This window comes from Crocuta crocuta, unplaced genomic scaffold (genome assembly GCF_008692635.1).
Source record: "Crocuta crocuta isolate KB4526 unplaced genomic scaffold, BGI_CrCroc_1.0 scaffold54, whole genome shotgun sequence".
NCBI lineage: Eukaryota > Metazoa > Chordata > Mammalia > Carnivora > Hyaenidae > Crocuta > Crocuta crocuta.
This window is the reverse complement of record NW_027530356.1, coordinates 5,007,580-5,022,980: the sequence shown is the minus strand read 5'-3', so window position 1 is coordinate 5,022,980 and position 15,401 is coordinate 5,007,580. Positions and strand designations below refer to the sequence as shown.

Here is a 15,401-nt window from a genome sequence, read left to right as displayed (position 1 = left end):
GCTGGACTGTGGTGTTTTCATTTTCATGTGTTTCCATATATTTTTAATGACCCATTCATTCGTTGGTAGGATGTTCTTTAACCTCCATGCATTTGGGGTTTTCTAAACTTTTTCCTGTGGTTGATTTCAAGTTTCATAGCCTTGTGATCTGAGAATGTGTGTAGTACGATCTCAATTCTTTTCTGTTTATTGAGGGCAGTTCTGTGACCCAGTATGTGATCTATCTTGGATAATGATCCATGTGCACTCAAGAAGAATGCGTATTCTGCTTTAGGATGAAAAGTTCTGAATATGTCTGTCAAGTACATCTGGTCCAGTGTATCATTCAGGGCCATTGTTTCTTTGTTGATTTTCTGCCTAGATGATCTGTCCATTGCTGTAAGTGGAGAATTAAAGTCCCCTGCAATTGCCACATTTTTGCCAATAAGATTGTTTATGTTTGTGATTGTTTTATATATTTGGGTGCTTCCAAATTGGGTGCATAGGCATTTATAATTGTTAGCTCTTCTTGATAAGTAGGTGCCATAATTATGATATAATGCCCTTCTTCATCTCGTTACAGCCTTTAGTTTAAAATCTCGTTTGTCTGATATAAGTATGGCTACTCCAACTTTCTTTTGACTTTCAGGAGCATGGTAGATGGTTCTCCATCCCTTCACTTTCAATCTGAAGGTATCTATTTCAGATCTCTTGTAGAGAGCAAATAGATGGGTCTTATTTTTATATCCTTTTTGATACTCTATGTCTTCTAATTAGAGCATTTAGTTCATTTACATTCACTGTTATTATTGAAAGATATGGGTTTAGAGTCATTGTGTTATCTATAGGTTTCATGCTTGTAGTGATGTCTCTGGTCCTTTGTGATCTTTGCAACATTCCACTCATAGAGTCCCCCTTAGGGGGTCTTGTAGGGCTGGTTTTGTGGTGATGAACTCCTTCAGTTTTTGTTGGTTTGGGAAAATGTTTATCTCTTCTTCTATTTTGACAGACAGGCTTGCTGGATAAAGGATTCTTGGCTGCATATTTTTGCTATTGAGCACATTGAAAATTTCCTGCCATTCCCTTCTGGCCTGCCAAGTTTCAGTAGATAGGTCTGCTACTACCCTTATGTGTCTACCCTTGTAGGTTAAGGCCCATTTGTCCCTGGCTGCTTTCAGAATTCTCTTTATCTTTGCATTTTGCCAGTTTCATTCTGATATGTCATCCAGAAGATTGATTCAGGTTATGTCTGAAGGGACTTGTCTACACCTCCAGGATTTCAATGTCTGTTTCCTTCCCCAGATTGGGGAAATTTTCAGCTATAATTTGTTGAAGCACACCTTCTGCCCCTTTCTCTCTCTCTTCTTCTGAACTCCTGTGATACGGGTATTATTACATTTCATTGAATCACTTAGTTTTCTAATTCTCCCCTTGTGGTCTAGAATATTTTTATGTTTTTATTAGCTTCATCTTTTTCCATAATTTTATCTTCTATGTCACTTTTTCTTCCCTCTGCCTCTTCAATCCTCACTGTCACTGCCTCTAGATTCTTTTGCACCTCGTTTAAAGCATTTTTTAAATTCATCATGGCTATTTTTTAGTTCCTTGATCTCTGCAACAATAGATTCTCTGCTGTCTTCTATGCTTTTTTTCAAGTCCAGTGATTAATCTTATGACTATTATTCTAAATTTCTTGTTCAGTTATATTGTTTATATCTGTTGTGATCAATTCTTTAGCTGTCATTTCTTCCTGGAATTTCTTTTGAGGAGAATTCTTCTTTTGTGTCATTTTGGTTAGTTTTCTGCCCCTTATGTGCTTCAAAAGCTTGTTATGTGTCCTGTACCTGTGAGCACTACTATATTAAACACGTCCAGGGCCTGGCCCTTCAGGAGGTGCTTTTTTGGGGTGTGTTACATGCTCTCTGTTGCTGTGACTCTGGTTGCTTTATCTTACTACTCGTAGTAAAGTTTTGGACTCTCCACGAGGTGTGCTTTGATTTGTTTGTTGAAATAGCCCTGGAAAAGAAAATAAACCAAACAAAAACAAAAAAACAAAAAACAACAGCTACAACAAAACAATGGGATGGGGTTGATGTTGATGTAAGAGGTCTTATCCTATAGAAAGGGAGAAATGACAGGGGCAGGGAAAAAGAAAAAATAATATTGACCAGATAGAGAAACTATATGGTTTAATCCAGAGAGAGAGAGGAAAATAAAGGAAGAGATACAGAACAGGTGTAAAGAGAATAGATTAAATATGTCTGCTTAAACCAACAACCAGAATAATCAGACTAGAGGAGGGAAGAAATAAGGAGAAAAGGAAGGAAAAAAATATATAATTATCATCCAAGAATTAAATTAAATGCAAAGCCACTGGGTCAGCGTCTATCCTGCACTGTATGTAAGCAGTTACAAGGTGTGGAGGGCCATGGTTTGGTGTAGGTGGGTGGGTCTTGCCTTCACTGTGGGCCACTGTCCATTCCCTAAGCCCCACCTTGTTGGTGATGAGGAGAAAAATGGCAACACCCCAGTGTCTCATCCATGGCCTGGGGGTCCCAAGCCACTTTGTTCAAGCCGTCCACACAGTGGTGCAGAAGCAAGCGAGACAGTTTGTCGTGCTCCACTGACTCCCATGCCTCCCTGGCGCTTGGCTTGGATTTAATCCCCAATGTCTTAAAGGTTCCCGTGCTATGTGTCCTGGTTCTGGGGAAGAGCCACTTTGGGCTGCCTCACAGTGCTGCATGCATGGTTTCTCTCACTCCAACCCCCACACCTCTCTGGCACACAGCTGGGATTTAACCCCGATGTGTTAAAGGGTCCTGCTCCATGAGCCCCCATTCTGGTTAAGTGCTACTCCACATCACCAATATATGGTCTCTGGCTACTGGGTGTAGGCAGTCTTTGTCCTTTGAATGGTTATATATCTTCTTCCCACAATACTCCAGGGAGAGGACTACTTTCTCCCACTGCGTCTCTGAACTAGTTAATGAGCCTGGGGCTGACTCCCCTCTTCTCCAAGTGTGTGATCTGGGCAGCTGGCCTGGTTCAGAGGAAGCCGGGCAGTTACAGATTGGATCTTTTTCCATCCCAGTCTGTAGTTTTTCTCTTGTCCATCATGCACCTATTGCCTGCCAGATTGTCCATCTGGGTCCACAGAGATGTCTGTCACTCTGCAGCCCAGACTCAACACTGCTGTGTTTGAGGGACAAGGAAACTTGGGTGTCCCTACTTCTCTGCCATGTTTGATCTCTCCCCTTCATGTATCTTTAATTTTGGTTAATGACTTCATCTCTAATTGGTTATTTATTATGTTTCCATCTCTTTATTAAGGGTCTTACTGAGGTCCTCCATTCTTGTCTCAAATGCAGTAAGCATCTCTCTGACCATTACTTTAAATTCTCTATCAGGTGAATTACTTACCTTTGTTTTGTTTAGCTCTCTTGCTGTAATTTTGTCCTTTCCCTTCATTTGGGACATATTCCTCTCTCTCATTTTTTCTAATATTCTGGTTCTTTGTGTTGGGTAAGTTAGCTATGTCTTTTGCTTTTTAAAGTAGTGGCCTTATGAAGGAAAGGTTCTATAGTGCCCTGTAGTGCAGTGTTCCCTGTTCACCAGAACCTGGAGCTTCAGGGGAGTCCTGTATGTGTGTTGTGTGCACCATACTGCTGTGGATGAGTTGCATTTGTCTTCAGTCCAGTTGTGCAATGACTCCCTTTTAGTCCAGTTGTTATTAAGGGGCTAGTCTGGAGCTACCTTGCGCTCCAGTTGGGTCAGACCAGAAGTTTGCCAGAGCTGTAGTCGCACCGATCTGCAGGCTGTTTTCCCTGTGTTGTCCCATGGGAGGCTTTCACTGGTTGTGGCTGCAGTGGACCTGGTGTGTGTGATTACCTTCCCTCTTCCTAGGGAAGGAGACACTTTGGAGTGGTTCTGGGCGTTCTCAAGGTTGCTTGCATGATGCCACACTTGTGGCACTGCTTTGGATGGACTCTTGCTGAGGGAAGGTTAGATTGGGCTTCGCAGCATGAGAATGTTGCGGGAGTGGGACACACACTTAGCAATGTTTGCACAGGTCTGCTTGTGGGAGACCTGAGTTGCTTTGGAAAGCTCCTGCCAAGGGCAGGTTGGATGTGGCAGGTGCACAGGAGAATGCAGGGATGGAGTGTGCTGTTAGCAAAGCTTGGTTGAGAATATTTGCTCTGTTTCCTGCAGGTATCTGTGTATCTAGGCTTGGGGGTTACGGGGTAGAAATGGTGCCTACCAACTCTTTTGTTCTTGGGAAAGTCTCCTAAAGATCCTTGCCCCTGCTTCACATGTTCTGAGATTAGTAAATAAATCTTTCTGGATACCCCAGGAGTTTTTCAAACTGCAGCTTCTATGCTATATCTTAGCAGGCTGTTATGATGTCTTTTGAAGGTGAGGGCTCAATTTCTAATCATCCTTCTGCTCTCCTAGAGCTGAACTGAGCCCACTGATTTTTGAAGTTCATGGTTTTAAGCCATTCTGGTTTTCAAGGCCAGATGATAAGGGTATTTGTCTTCCCAGTGAGGGTCCTCCCTGCCTGGGGTGCTTCACATTGGGGGGCCTCTGCTCCTCTTCCTTCTGCATGCCTGCAGTGTCTCTCCCTCCTGTGGTCAGTCTTGTGAATCTGCTTGGTTCCCAACAATGTCTCCTTTCTTCCTACCATTTTCAGTGTGGCTTTTTCTCTGTAATTAGCTATGGAGTCTTTTCTGCTTTGGATTGTTTTCTGAGTTATTTACCTAAATGTGTGTGTTATGAAGGTGTATCCATGGGACAAGATGATCATGGGATCCTCCTACTCTGCCAACTTCCCTGGAAGCCTAGTCTTTGTTTTAAAGTCTATCGTATGTGATAAAATACAGCTACCTCAGCTTTCTTTCCATTTCCAAAGAATATCTTCTTCCATTCCATCATTTTCAGTTTGTGTGTGTGTAGATTTGTCTGGAGATTTGAGGTCTTTGGTAGGCTCATAGGGATTTTGGTGGGGGGTTTTAAAATTTATTTATTTATTTTGAGGGGGGAAGAGAGAATCCCAAGCAGGCTCTGTGTTATCAGAGCAGGGCTCAAACTCACAAACCGTGAGTGACCTGAGCCGAAATCATGAGCTGGATGTTTGACTGACTGAGCCACCTCGTTGCCCCTGAATCTTGTTTTTCTATTCATTCAGCAACACTATATCTTTTGACGGGATTATACAGTCCATTTACATTTTTATTAATAGTTTTATTCATGAAAAGATGGCAGAGTAGAATCTTGAGCTGACCTTATCACATGGACACACCGAGATTACAGCCACATCTATGTAACTAACTGAAAAAGGCCTGAGGACTAGCAAATCAGACTTTCCACAGTCATGTCACATTCAGAAGAAAGTGGGAAGGGCAGAGATGTGGTTGGAAACCAAACCCCTGCCAAGACTTACCACTAGTGGGAGGGATACCACAAGCACAGAAAAGTGAGAAGACCAAACTCCACACCATGCACTCCAGGTACTGAGGAAGTACACAGTGAAGATGAAGCCCCATAATATCTAGCCTTGAAAACCATTAGGGCTTATGGGGCTTTTAACATCAGCAGGACTTGACTCTGGCAAACCTGGAGGGTGATAGGAATCTGAATCCCTGCCCTTAGAGAACCAGCATAATAAATAACCTGGCCAAGGAATCCAGCACAGAAGCAGCAGTTAGAAAAGCACCTGAGGTATGTGTGAAGGAGATTTATTTCCTCTAATTTAATCTAAGAATGTGCCTTGGAGGAGCCAGGATCCTCAGGAGACTTCTAAGAACAAAAGCCTTGCCAGATCCATTCGTCTTCCCTGCCCCCCTCTAGAGAACCTGACACTTCTAGGAACCAGCACTAATACTCTCACCTACTTTGCAAGCACTGCATGTCCCACCCCATTCAACCTGCCCACCTTTGCAGGCATCCCTCCAACACAGCTCCTGCCCCATCAGGAACTGCTATTCCAGAGTGACTCTTGGCCTGGGGAGAGGGGAAGATAAACATATACCAGAGTCCAGAGTGCTAACCATTACACCATGGAACCCCAAGATAAACATATACCAGCATACCTGCATTTCCAGGAGCTGTGAACATTTTGACTGTTATAGGAGAGACCCTACCAGTCAGGGCAATGACAGTTTAGCAGATGCTGACTGCAGTCTCACCAATGAAAGCTTCTGTAGACCAGGAAGGGAGAAAGCCTTGCCATTTGGTGCACTTGTGCAGACAGGCTAATTGCAGACAGCTAGGTTGACTGCTGACCCCATCAACCTAGAAGTACTTGGTGGCCTCAGGCCCCTCAGCCACACAGGGATCAAACCTTGCCTATTGAGCTCACCAAGCAGGTCATTGCAGCTGACTGGCTAAAGGTAAATGTGGTTCTGCCAAAACTATAGGGTGTACAAAGCTCACATGGAAAATACCCCTGGAGTGCCTGGTTCTGGTGACCAGGGACAGTGCACCACTTCTACGCAGGATCAGGAGACTTACCTGGCAGCCCTAAGATGTAGAAACAAACACAGACATCTTACTTTTATTCAACATAGTGTTCTTCAGAAGTCCTAGCTGCAGCAAAGAAAAAGAAATCAAGCTTGATAAAGAAGTAAAACTTTCACTATTTGCAAATGATATGATACTATCTATAGGACATCTTCAAGACTCCACCAAAAAAAAAAAAAACATTAGAATTGATTAATTGATTCAGCAAAGTTGCAGGATACAAAATTAATATACAGAAATCTGTTGCATTTCTGTACACTAGTAACAAAGTAAATTTGAAACATAAATTTTAAAAACAATCCCATTTACAATGGTACCAGAAGGAATAAAATACCTAGGAATAAACTTAACCAAGGAGGTAAGAGACCTGTACTCTGAAAAACAAAGTGCTGATATTCTATCCATTGATGTAAAACACTGATGAAATAAATTGAAGGTGATAAAAACAAATGGGAAACTCTTCCATGCTCATGGATTGGAAGCTATGATTAAATGTTCATAACACCAGGGGCACCTGGATGGTTCAGTCAGTTAGGTGCTAACTCTTGATTTTTGGCTCAGATCATGATCTCACGGCTCATAAGTTCAAGCCCTGCATCAGGCTCTGAGCTGGCAGTGTGGAGCCTGCTTGGGATTCTCTCATTCCCTCTCTATCTGTTCCTCCGCTGTTTGTGCCCTTTCTCTCTCTCTCTCTCTCTCATAATAAATAATAAAAAAATGTAACTGTTAGTAATACTCAAAGCCATCTACAGGTTCAGTGCAATCTCTGTCTAAATACTAGCAGCATTTTTCACAGAACTGGAACAGATAACCTTAAAATTTGTATGGAACTACAAAAGACCCCAAAATAGCTAAAGAAGCAATTTGGAAAAAGAATAAAATTGGAGAGATCACAATTCTCAGTTTTAAATTATGCTACAAAGCTATAGTAATCAAAACAGGATGGTACTGGCACAAAAATAGACACAGATCAATAGACCAGCATAGAGAGCCCAGAAATAAACCCATACTTATATGCTCAACTAATCTATGACAAAGTAGGCAATAATACACACTGGGGAAAAGGTAATCTCTTCAATAATTGGTGCTGGCAAAACAGGACAGCTACATGCAGAACAATAAAATTGAACCATTTTCTAACACCATACACAAAATAAACTCAAATGGATGGATTAAAGATCTGACCTAAATATGAGACCTGAAACCATAAATTCCAGAAGCAAACATAGGCAGTAATCTCAGCCATAGCAACATTTTCCTAGATATCCCTCCCTGGGTAAGGGAAACTAAAGGAAAAATAAACTGTTGGAACTACACCAAAATAAAAAGGTGAAGGAAACCATCAACAAAAGACAATCTACCTAATGGGAGAAGATATATGTAAATGATAGATCAGAGGTTAAAATCAAACTATACAGAGAATTTATACAACTCAACATAAAAAAAAACCAAAACACTATTCAGTTTAAAAAAGCAGAGGTGCCTATGTGGCTCAGTCAGTTAAGCATCTGGTCTCAGGTCATGATCTCACAATTTGTGAGATGGAGCCCTGCATCATGCTCCCCACTGACAGCACAGAGCCTGCTTTGGATTCTCTCTCTTCCTCCCTCACTCATGCTTGCATTCTCTCTCTCTCAAAATAAAGACATTAAAAAGAAAAAGCATAAGACCAGAATAAGGATTTTTTCCAAAAAAGACATACAAATGGCTAAATACAACATGCGCAACATAACCAGTCATCAGGAAAATGCAAATCAAAACCACAATGAGATACCACCTCACACCTTTCAGAATAGCTAGGATTAAAAAGACAGGGGCCGCCTGGGTGGCTTAGTCGGTTAAGCGTCCGACTTTCGCTTAGGTCATGATCTCGCAGTTCGTGGGTTTGAGCCCCGCGTCGGGCTCTGTGCTGACTGCCAGTTCAGAGCCTGGAGCCTGTTTCAGATTCTGTGACTCCCAGCCTCTCTGACCCTCCCCTGCACACGCTGTCTCTCTCTCTCTCTCCTAGAAATAAATAAAAATATTTTAAAAAATAATAAAAAGACAGGGAATAACAAGTGAGTGTTGACAAGGAAATGCAGAAAAGGGAACCCTCGTGCATTGTTAACTTGAAACTAATATGCACTTGAAACTAATATAACATTGCATATTATACATCAATAAAAATAATTATTCACAGACATGTATCTATTGTCATTTTGTTGGTTTTATGATTTTTTTTAGTTGTCTGTTTCTTAAATCTCTTCCCTTATAATTTGGTGACTTTTATATTTATGTCTTTTGTTTTTATTTTTTTGTGAAACTATTTAAGGTATTTGGTTTATGGCTACCACAAGGTTCTTATATATTATGTATGTAGCAGCCTATTTAAGTTGAGGATCACTTAAGCTCAAGGGTGTTCTAAAAGTATTACATTTTTACCACCTTGCCAAATGTTTCAAATTTTGATGTCCTATTTAACGTCTTATTATTTTGTGTATCCATCAACTAATAATTATAAGTCTAGATGATTTTACTACTTTTGTCTTTTAACCCTCATACTAGCTATATAGGTGATCAATCCACTACCTTTAACATATGTTTACTTTTATTAGTGAGATCATTTCTTTCACAATTTTATTTTTTCTGGTTATCGCCTTTCCTTTTCCACTTAAGTTAGTTCCTTTAACATCTCTTGTAAGACTGGTTTGTTGTTGATGAATTCTTTTAGCTTTTGGTTGTCTGGGGAAACACCTTCTGTCTCCTCAATTCTGAATGATAATCCTACTGGATAGAGAATTCTTGTGACTTTTTGTTTCCTTTCAGCACTTTGAATATACTGTATCACTCCCGTTTGGCCTGTAAATTTTCAGCGAAAAATCAGTTGTGATAGTTGTATGGGGGTTTCCTTGTATTAACTAGTTGTTTTTCTCTTGCTGCTTTTAAGATTCTCTCTTTAACTCTTGGTAATTTGATTATAATATGTATTGGCCTGGGTCTTTTTGGGTTCATCTTCTTTAGGAATCTTGGCCTCCTAGAGGTGGATGTCAGTTTTCTTTATTAGGTTAAGAAGTTATCAGTCATTATTACTTCAAATAGGTTTTCTGTTCCTTTTTGTCTCTCTGCTCCTTCTGCAACACCTATAATGCAAATGTTAGTATGCCTCATGCTGTCCCAGAGATCCTTTAAACTATATTTAGTTTTTAATGTTTTCCTTTTGCTGTTCCAATGGAGTTACTTCCACTGCTCTCTTCCACATCACTGATTCATTCTTCTATATCACCTAATCTGCCATTGATTCCCTCTAGTATCCTTTTTTTATTTCAATTATTCTTCAGCTCTGATTAGTTCCTTTTTATATTTTCTATCTCATGGTTGAGGCTCTCATTGTGTTGATTCATCTTCTGAGTTGGGTGAACATCTATATGGTCATGATTTTGCATTATTTTTCAGGTAGATTTCTTATTTGTTTCCTTTAGGTCTTTTCCTGAGGTTTTATCCTGCTCTTTCATTTGGAACATATTCTGTATCTTCATTTTGTCTGTTTGTTTCCATGTATTAGGTAGATCAGTTGCATTACCCAGTCTTGAAGGAGTGAGCGGCTTTGTGCAGGTGTCTTGTTGGGTGTGGTAGTACCAAACCCTGTGATTCATCCAACTGAGGTGCGCCTGGGGTATCCCGTCCGGATTGTGTGCCCTCTCCTGCTGTGGCTTGTATGTATTGGTGGGGGGTGCAGGCCTTGAATGTGACTGGCAGTGAGGTCTGGTTGTGACCATTGCTTGGGAAGAAATTGCTCTCACCAGCACTGGGCCAGTGAGACTGAAGGGAAGTTAAAAGAAATGGTGCCTGCCATCATTTCTGTTCCCAAAGAATGTTAAAGCAGGTCCCTGCACCTCTGGCCCATACTTTACAATTTCCTTTACGTGTAAAACCCAGGCACTCTTTATACTACTGCCTCTGTCCTGGGACTTGGAGAAAGTTAGATTACACTTCTACTTTTTAAGAGCAGAGTGTCCGTTTCCTACTGCCCCACAGACCTAAATCCCACTGGTTCTCAAAGCCAGGCATTATGGAGGCTTGTCTTCCTAGTGCAGGTTCCCTAGGCTTGGGAGTCCCATCCAATGTGCAGCTTAAACTTTTGTTTTCTTAGGGAGGGACTCTATGGTTATGATCCCCACCCCTACAACCCCCACTTATGGGTCATCACACTCAGATTGTGTGACTTAACCATATTTTTGTCCCTCTTATCTATCGTGGTGTCGCTTTTTCTTTATATCCAAATTGTCTATAATCCTTCCTGCAAGTCTTCAGTTTGTTTTCAGAGATAGTTGTTTTATAAATAGTTGTAGTTTTAGTCTTGTCCATAGAAGAAGGTAAACTCAAAATCTTCCTACTCTCTTGATTCCCATGGATTTCTGTCTCATCTGATTTCTATTCCAAAGCTCCTTGTAAAATAGATACAGCATGATAAAACAAATTAAGTAATATCTTTATAAAAGATAAAATGTCAATGTTCATAGAGCACTTTGACATCATACCAGGGCTGTATAATGCAGTAGAATTCAGTCTGGGCATGTAATTCCACTGATTTGGCTCAATAAGGCAAACGTCTTCAGAAAATAGGTTGGGATACATACCCTTTATGGAATTTCCATACATATTTATTCCCTTCACTGGCTTTTCAACAAATATTGAAGAACATGGAGTTTGAGATTATACTCCCAGGTAATAGTTAGGTTGAATATTTTCTATGTGGTCAGTTTAATTTTTTGTTTGTTTGTTTATTAGGGAACTTTGCATTCCAGAGATGCATTCTTCAACAGAGGTGACATCTTAGGCCAAACAAGGAAAAAGAAATGCTAGCATTTCTTTCTCTTTTTGGGAGAAAGTGTAAGTTCAACTAGTAAGTGGAAAAGAACTTGGCGAATACTCCCATGCTCTTGAAATGTTCAGAAATTATTTTAATTTCTGAATCAATTAAAATAATATTCCCCATAATAACCAGAAGAGTGGAACATACCCCAAATGTCCATCACTGATAAGTGGATTAGCAAAATAAGTTATATGGAATATTGTTCTGAACTAAAAAGGAATGAATTGTAATTCTGAACAATACATAGAATTACAACATTTCAGAATGTTGTGATTCTACAACAGGGATGAGTCTTGAAATGATAAGGCAAATGGAAAAAAAGCAAGACACAAAAGGTCACGTATTGTACAACTCCATTTACATTAAATATTCAGAAAATTCAAATCCATAGAAACAAAGTAGTGGTTTTCTAGGGCTAGGCAGAGGGGGGAATGACTGCCAATGGCATCAGTTTTGATGTTGGGGTAATGAAAACTTACCAAATTTAGTGGAGATGGTTGCACAACTCTGTTAATATATTAAAAGTCACTTAATGTACACTTTAAAAAGGTGACTTTTATGCTCTGTGAATTATATCTCAATAGAACTGTTATAAATGTAAAAGATAAATTCAATATATTTATTGCTTTCTTATGGAAAATGTGGCTCAGGAACTCTTAAATCCACTTGAAATATCAAGATAACTAAAAAAGTAAGTTATGGAAATTTTAAATCACATACAAAAGTAAAAAGAATAGTATAATAAATCACAGCATATCATCACCCAGATTCAGTAGTTTTCAACTAATAACAGATCTTGCTTCACCTGTACTTCTACCCACTACTTTACCTCATTGCATTGTTTTGAAAGAAATCCAAGATATCTTAACGTCTTTTCTGCAAGTACTTCAGTATATATCTCAAAGTTAAGGAATCTTTTAAAAATAACCACAGTATAAATATTCTATCTTTCCATTTTAGCAATAACTCCTTAATATTATCAAATTTTCTAAAAGCATTTTTTTAAAATGTTTATTTCTAGGAGAGAGAGAGAGACAGCGTGAGCAGAGGAGGGTCAGAGAGAGAGGGAGTCACAGACTGAAACAGGCTCCAGGCTCTGAGCTGGCAGTCAGCACAGAGCCCGACGCGGGGCTCAAACCCACGAACCGCGAGATCATGACCTAAGCGAAAGTTGGACGCTTAACCGACTAAGCCACCCAGGCGCCCCAATATTATCAAATTTTCATGAGTATTCTTATTTCCCTGATGTTCTCATGTTTAATTTGCTACTAATCTCTTTGAATTAGGATTCAAACAAGACACACATGTTGCATTGGCTTAATTCCCAACATATTTTATTGATACACTTTTCCCTTTTGTAAAATTCCTTTGACAAACTAAATGTGTTTTTTTTTAATTCTTAGGTGTTAAAAATGAGCTATAACAAAATTCGAAAACTTCAGAAAGATACTTTTTTTGGTCTCAGGAGCTTGACACGGTTGCATATGGACCACAACAATATTGAGTTTATAAACCCAGAGGTTTTTTATGGACTCACCTTTCTCCGACTTGTGCACTTGGAAGGAAATCAGCTCACAAAGCTCCATCCAGATACATTTGTCTCTTTGCAATACCTCCAGATATTTAAAACATCTTTCATTAAGTACCTGTACTTGTCTGATAACTTCCTGAGCTCCGTCCCTCAAGAGATGATTTCCTATATGCCTGATTTGGAAAGCCTTTATCTTCATGGGAACCCGTGGACCTGTGATTGCCATTTAAAATGGTTGTCTGACTGGATACAGGAAAAACCAGGTACATGTGCTATTTCTTTATCCTAATTAGAAGAAACCTGTCTGGAGGTTTTTATCAATAAGCAGGGAGTCCGACGTAATTTAGCTGGAGAAAAAATAAATACTAAATACTAACTTAGTGGTAATGCATTATCTTTGATGAATTGGGCATTGTTTCAGGTCAATTATCTGGTCATCACTTCTGACAAAATTAGGGAATAAGAAATGTTTGTGTGTGTTACTCTTTACTGTGAGCCATAAAACCCTTCCCTTCCTTTGAGTCATTTAGTCGCTACACATTTTTAAAGCTCTATTCAAGGTCCTGTGCTCTGTGATGGAAATACCAACAGCACTCTCTGTTCTAACCATGCCTGTGATGGGTTACAGATGAGGAAACAATCAGAGTGTGAAATGTACTTTGATGGGGAAAGTAAAATTTGCCATGCTGAGGGCAAGATCCATTCAGTCAACAAGTAGTTATCTCCTCTGAACAAGAGGTCACAAACAACACAGGGATCTAAAACTAAACAAGATAGTTTCATCAATGAGCTTGCATTCATGTGGGGAAAATGAGCAAATGATTAAATGTACTGTTGACTGTTGAAATCTAAGTAAATAATGAAGTCTTTAGGATAATGACTGAAAGGAGCCCATTGATTTTGGCATCAAAGGGGTGGTTGGTTACTTTGGAAAGAGTGATGGGAGCCAGACTGCTATGGGTGGACGGATAGGTGGAAGGCAAGGATCAGTCTTTGGAGAGGTTTGACCTGAGAAGAGGGAGGGAGGATGGCAGCCAGATGGAAATATGCAATCACGCAAGACTCTTCAAGCATGAGACAGAATTATGTTCACCGTGGAAGGCACCAACACCAGAATAGGCAGATCATCCATTGAACAAGTCCCCTAGAAGATGAGAGGGCTAGAGATCCAGACATAGGAGGAGGGATTTTCCTTAGAAGTAGGAAACAAGAGAACTAGGTTGGCACAGAGGCAGGGGAATTCCTGAGTCTGGTAGAAAAGACAAAGGACATTCTTATTTCCTGGATTTTCTCCTCGATTAAGTTGTAGGAGAGGTGACTGAGTAAGGTCCTAGGAAGGGGTCAAGGTCAGAAACTTGAGAAAGGTGGAAAACATTTGAGGGTGCTGCTGTCATGTGTGTGTATGTATGATCAGTTAATTAGTTAAAAAGTAAATCCAAAACCATTAGCTGAACAATGTGAATAACTTTAGGCCACTAGGTAACACCTTTGCTCTCCATGAGCCAATCTTTTAGGTAAACACCCTAAACACATACAAAGACAGGCTATGAATGAAAAACAGCAAAATACTTAAGTTGAAAATTTAGTTCTGTAGGATCTCAGAGACAGTAAAAAATTACTTCTGCCTTGATTACAAAGGAAGGAAACTGGAATGGGGCAGAAAAGATGTATCAAAGGGAAAAGGAGGAATAAGAACGAACAGGAAGTTAACATGTACTGAGTTTGTGGTTGACTGTGTGCCAGATCCTTTGTATGTTAATCCTCCCAATAATCCTGCATTTATAGACTAAGACATTGAGACTTAGAAAATTCGGGTGTTTTGGGCTATTTATTTAGACCATTTATGTTTCAGTTTTCTCACCTGTAATTAACACGGAGATAAGAATAACTGGAAACAATTAAAATAATACAAAGTGCTTAGCACAGTATATAGCTTAAAGCAAGCACTCAATACATAGGAAGCTTATCATTTTCATTGCCACCCATCCAGGTCACACAGCTAGAAAGTAGAAACTCAAAAGCCAAAACCTTTTCTCTAAAATGTACTTGGATTTATCACTTACGTATAATACTCAGGACTCATCCCAAGTGCCCGCATTCAAGCCCATCACCCATTTAGCCCATCCTCCTATCAACTCCCCTCCAGCAACCCTCAGTTTGTTCTCTGTAAGAGTTTCTTATGGTTTGCCTCCCTCTCTTTTTTATCTTATTTTTCCTTCCCTTCCTCTATGTTCATCTGTTTTGTTCCTTAAATTCCATATATGAGCAAAATCACGTGCTATTTGTCTTTCTCTGACCAACTTATCTCGCTTAGTATAGTACATTCTAGTTCCAACCACATTGTTGCAAATAGCAAGATTTCATTGTTTTTGATGGCCAAGTAATATTCCATCATGTATATATACATACATATACATACTCACACACCACATCATCTTTATCCATTCATCAGTCAATGGGCATTTGGGCTCTTTCTATAATTTGGCTATTTTGATAGCACTGCTTTAAACATTGGGGTGC

At 39.8% G+C, this 15,401-nt stretch overlaps 1 protein-coding gene across 1 annotated transcript in view; it reads left to right on the top strand.

The window, feature by feature from the left end:
• The window catches only part of IGSF10 (immunoglobulin superfamily member 10), a 57,561-nt gene that overhangs the window by 22,174 nt on the left and 19,986 nt on the right, over positions 1–15,401 (top strand). Inside the window, exon 3 of the mRNA XM_077765861.1 lies at positions 12,754–13,144. Coding sequence (XP_077621987.1) covers positions 12,754–13,144 — 391 coding nt within the window. The remainder of the gene's footprint in view (positions 1–12,753; positions 13,145–15,401) is intronic.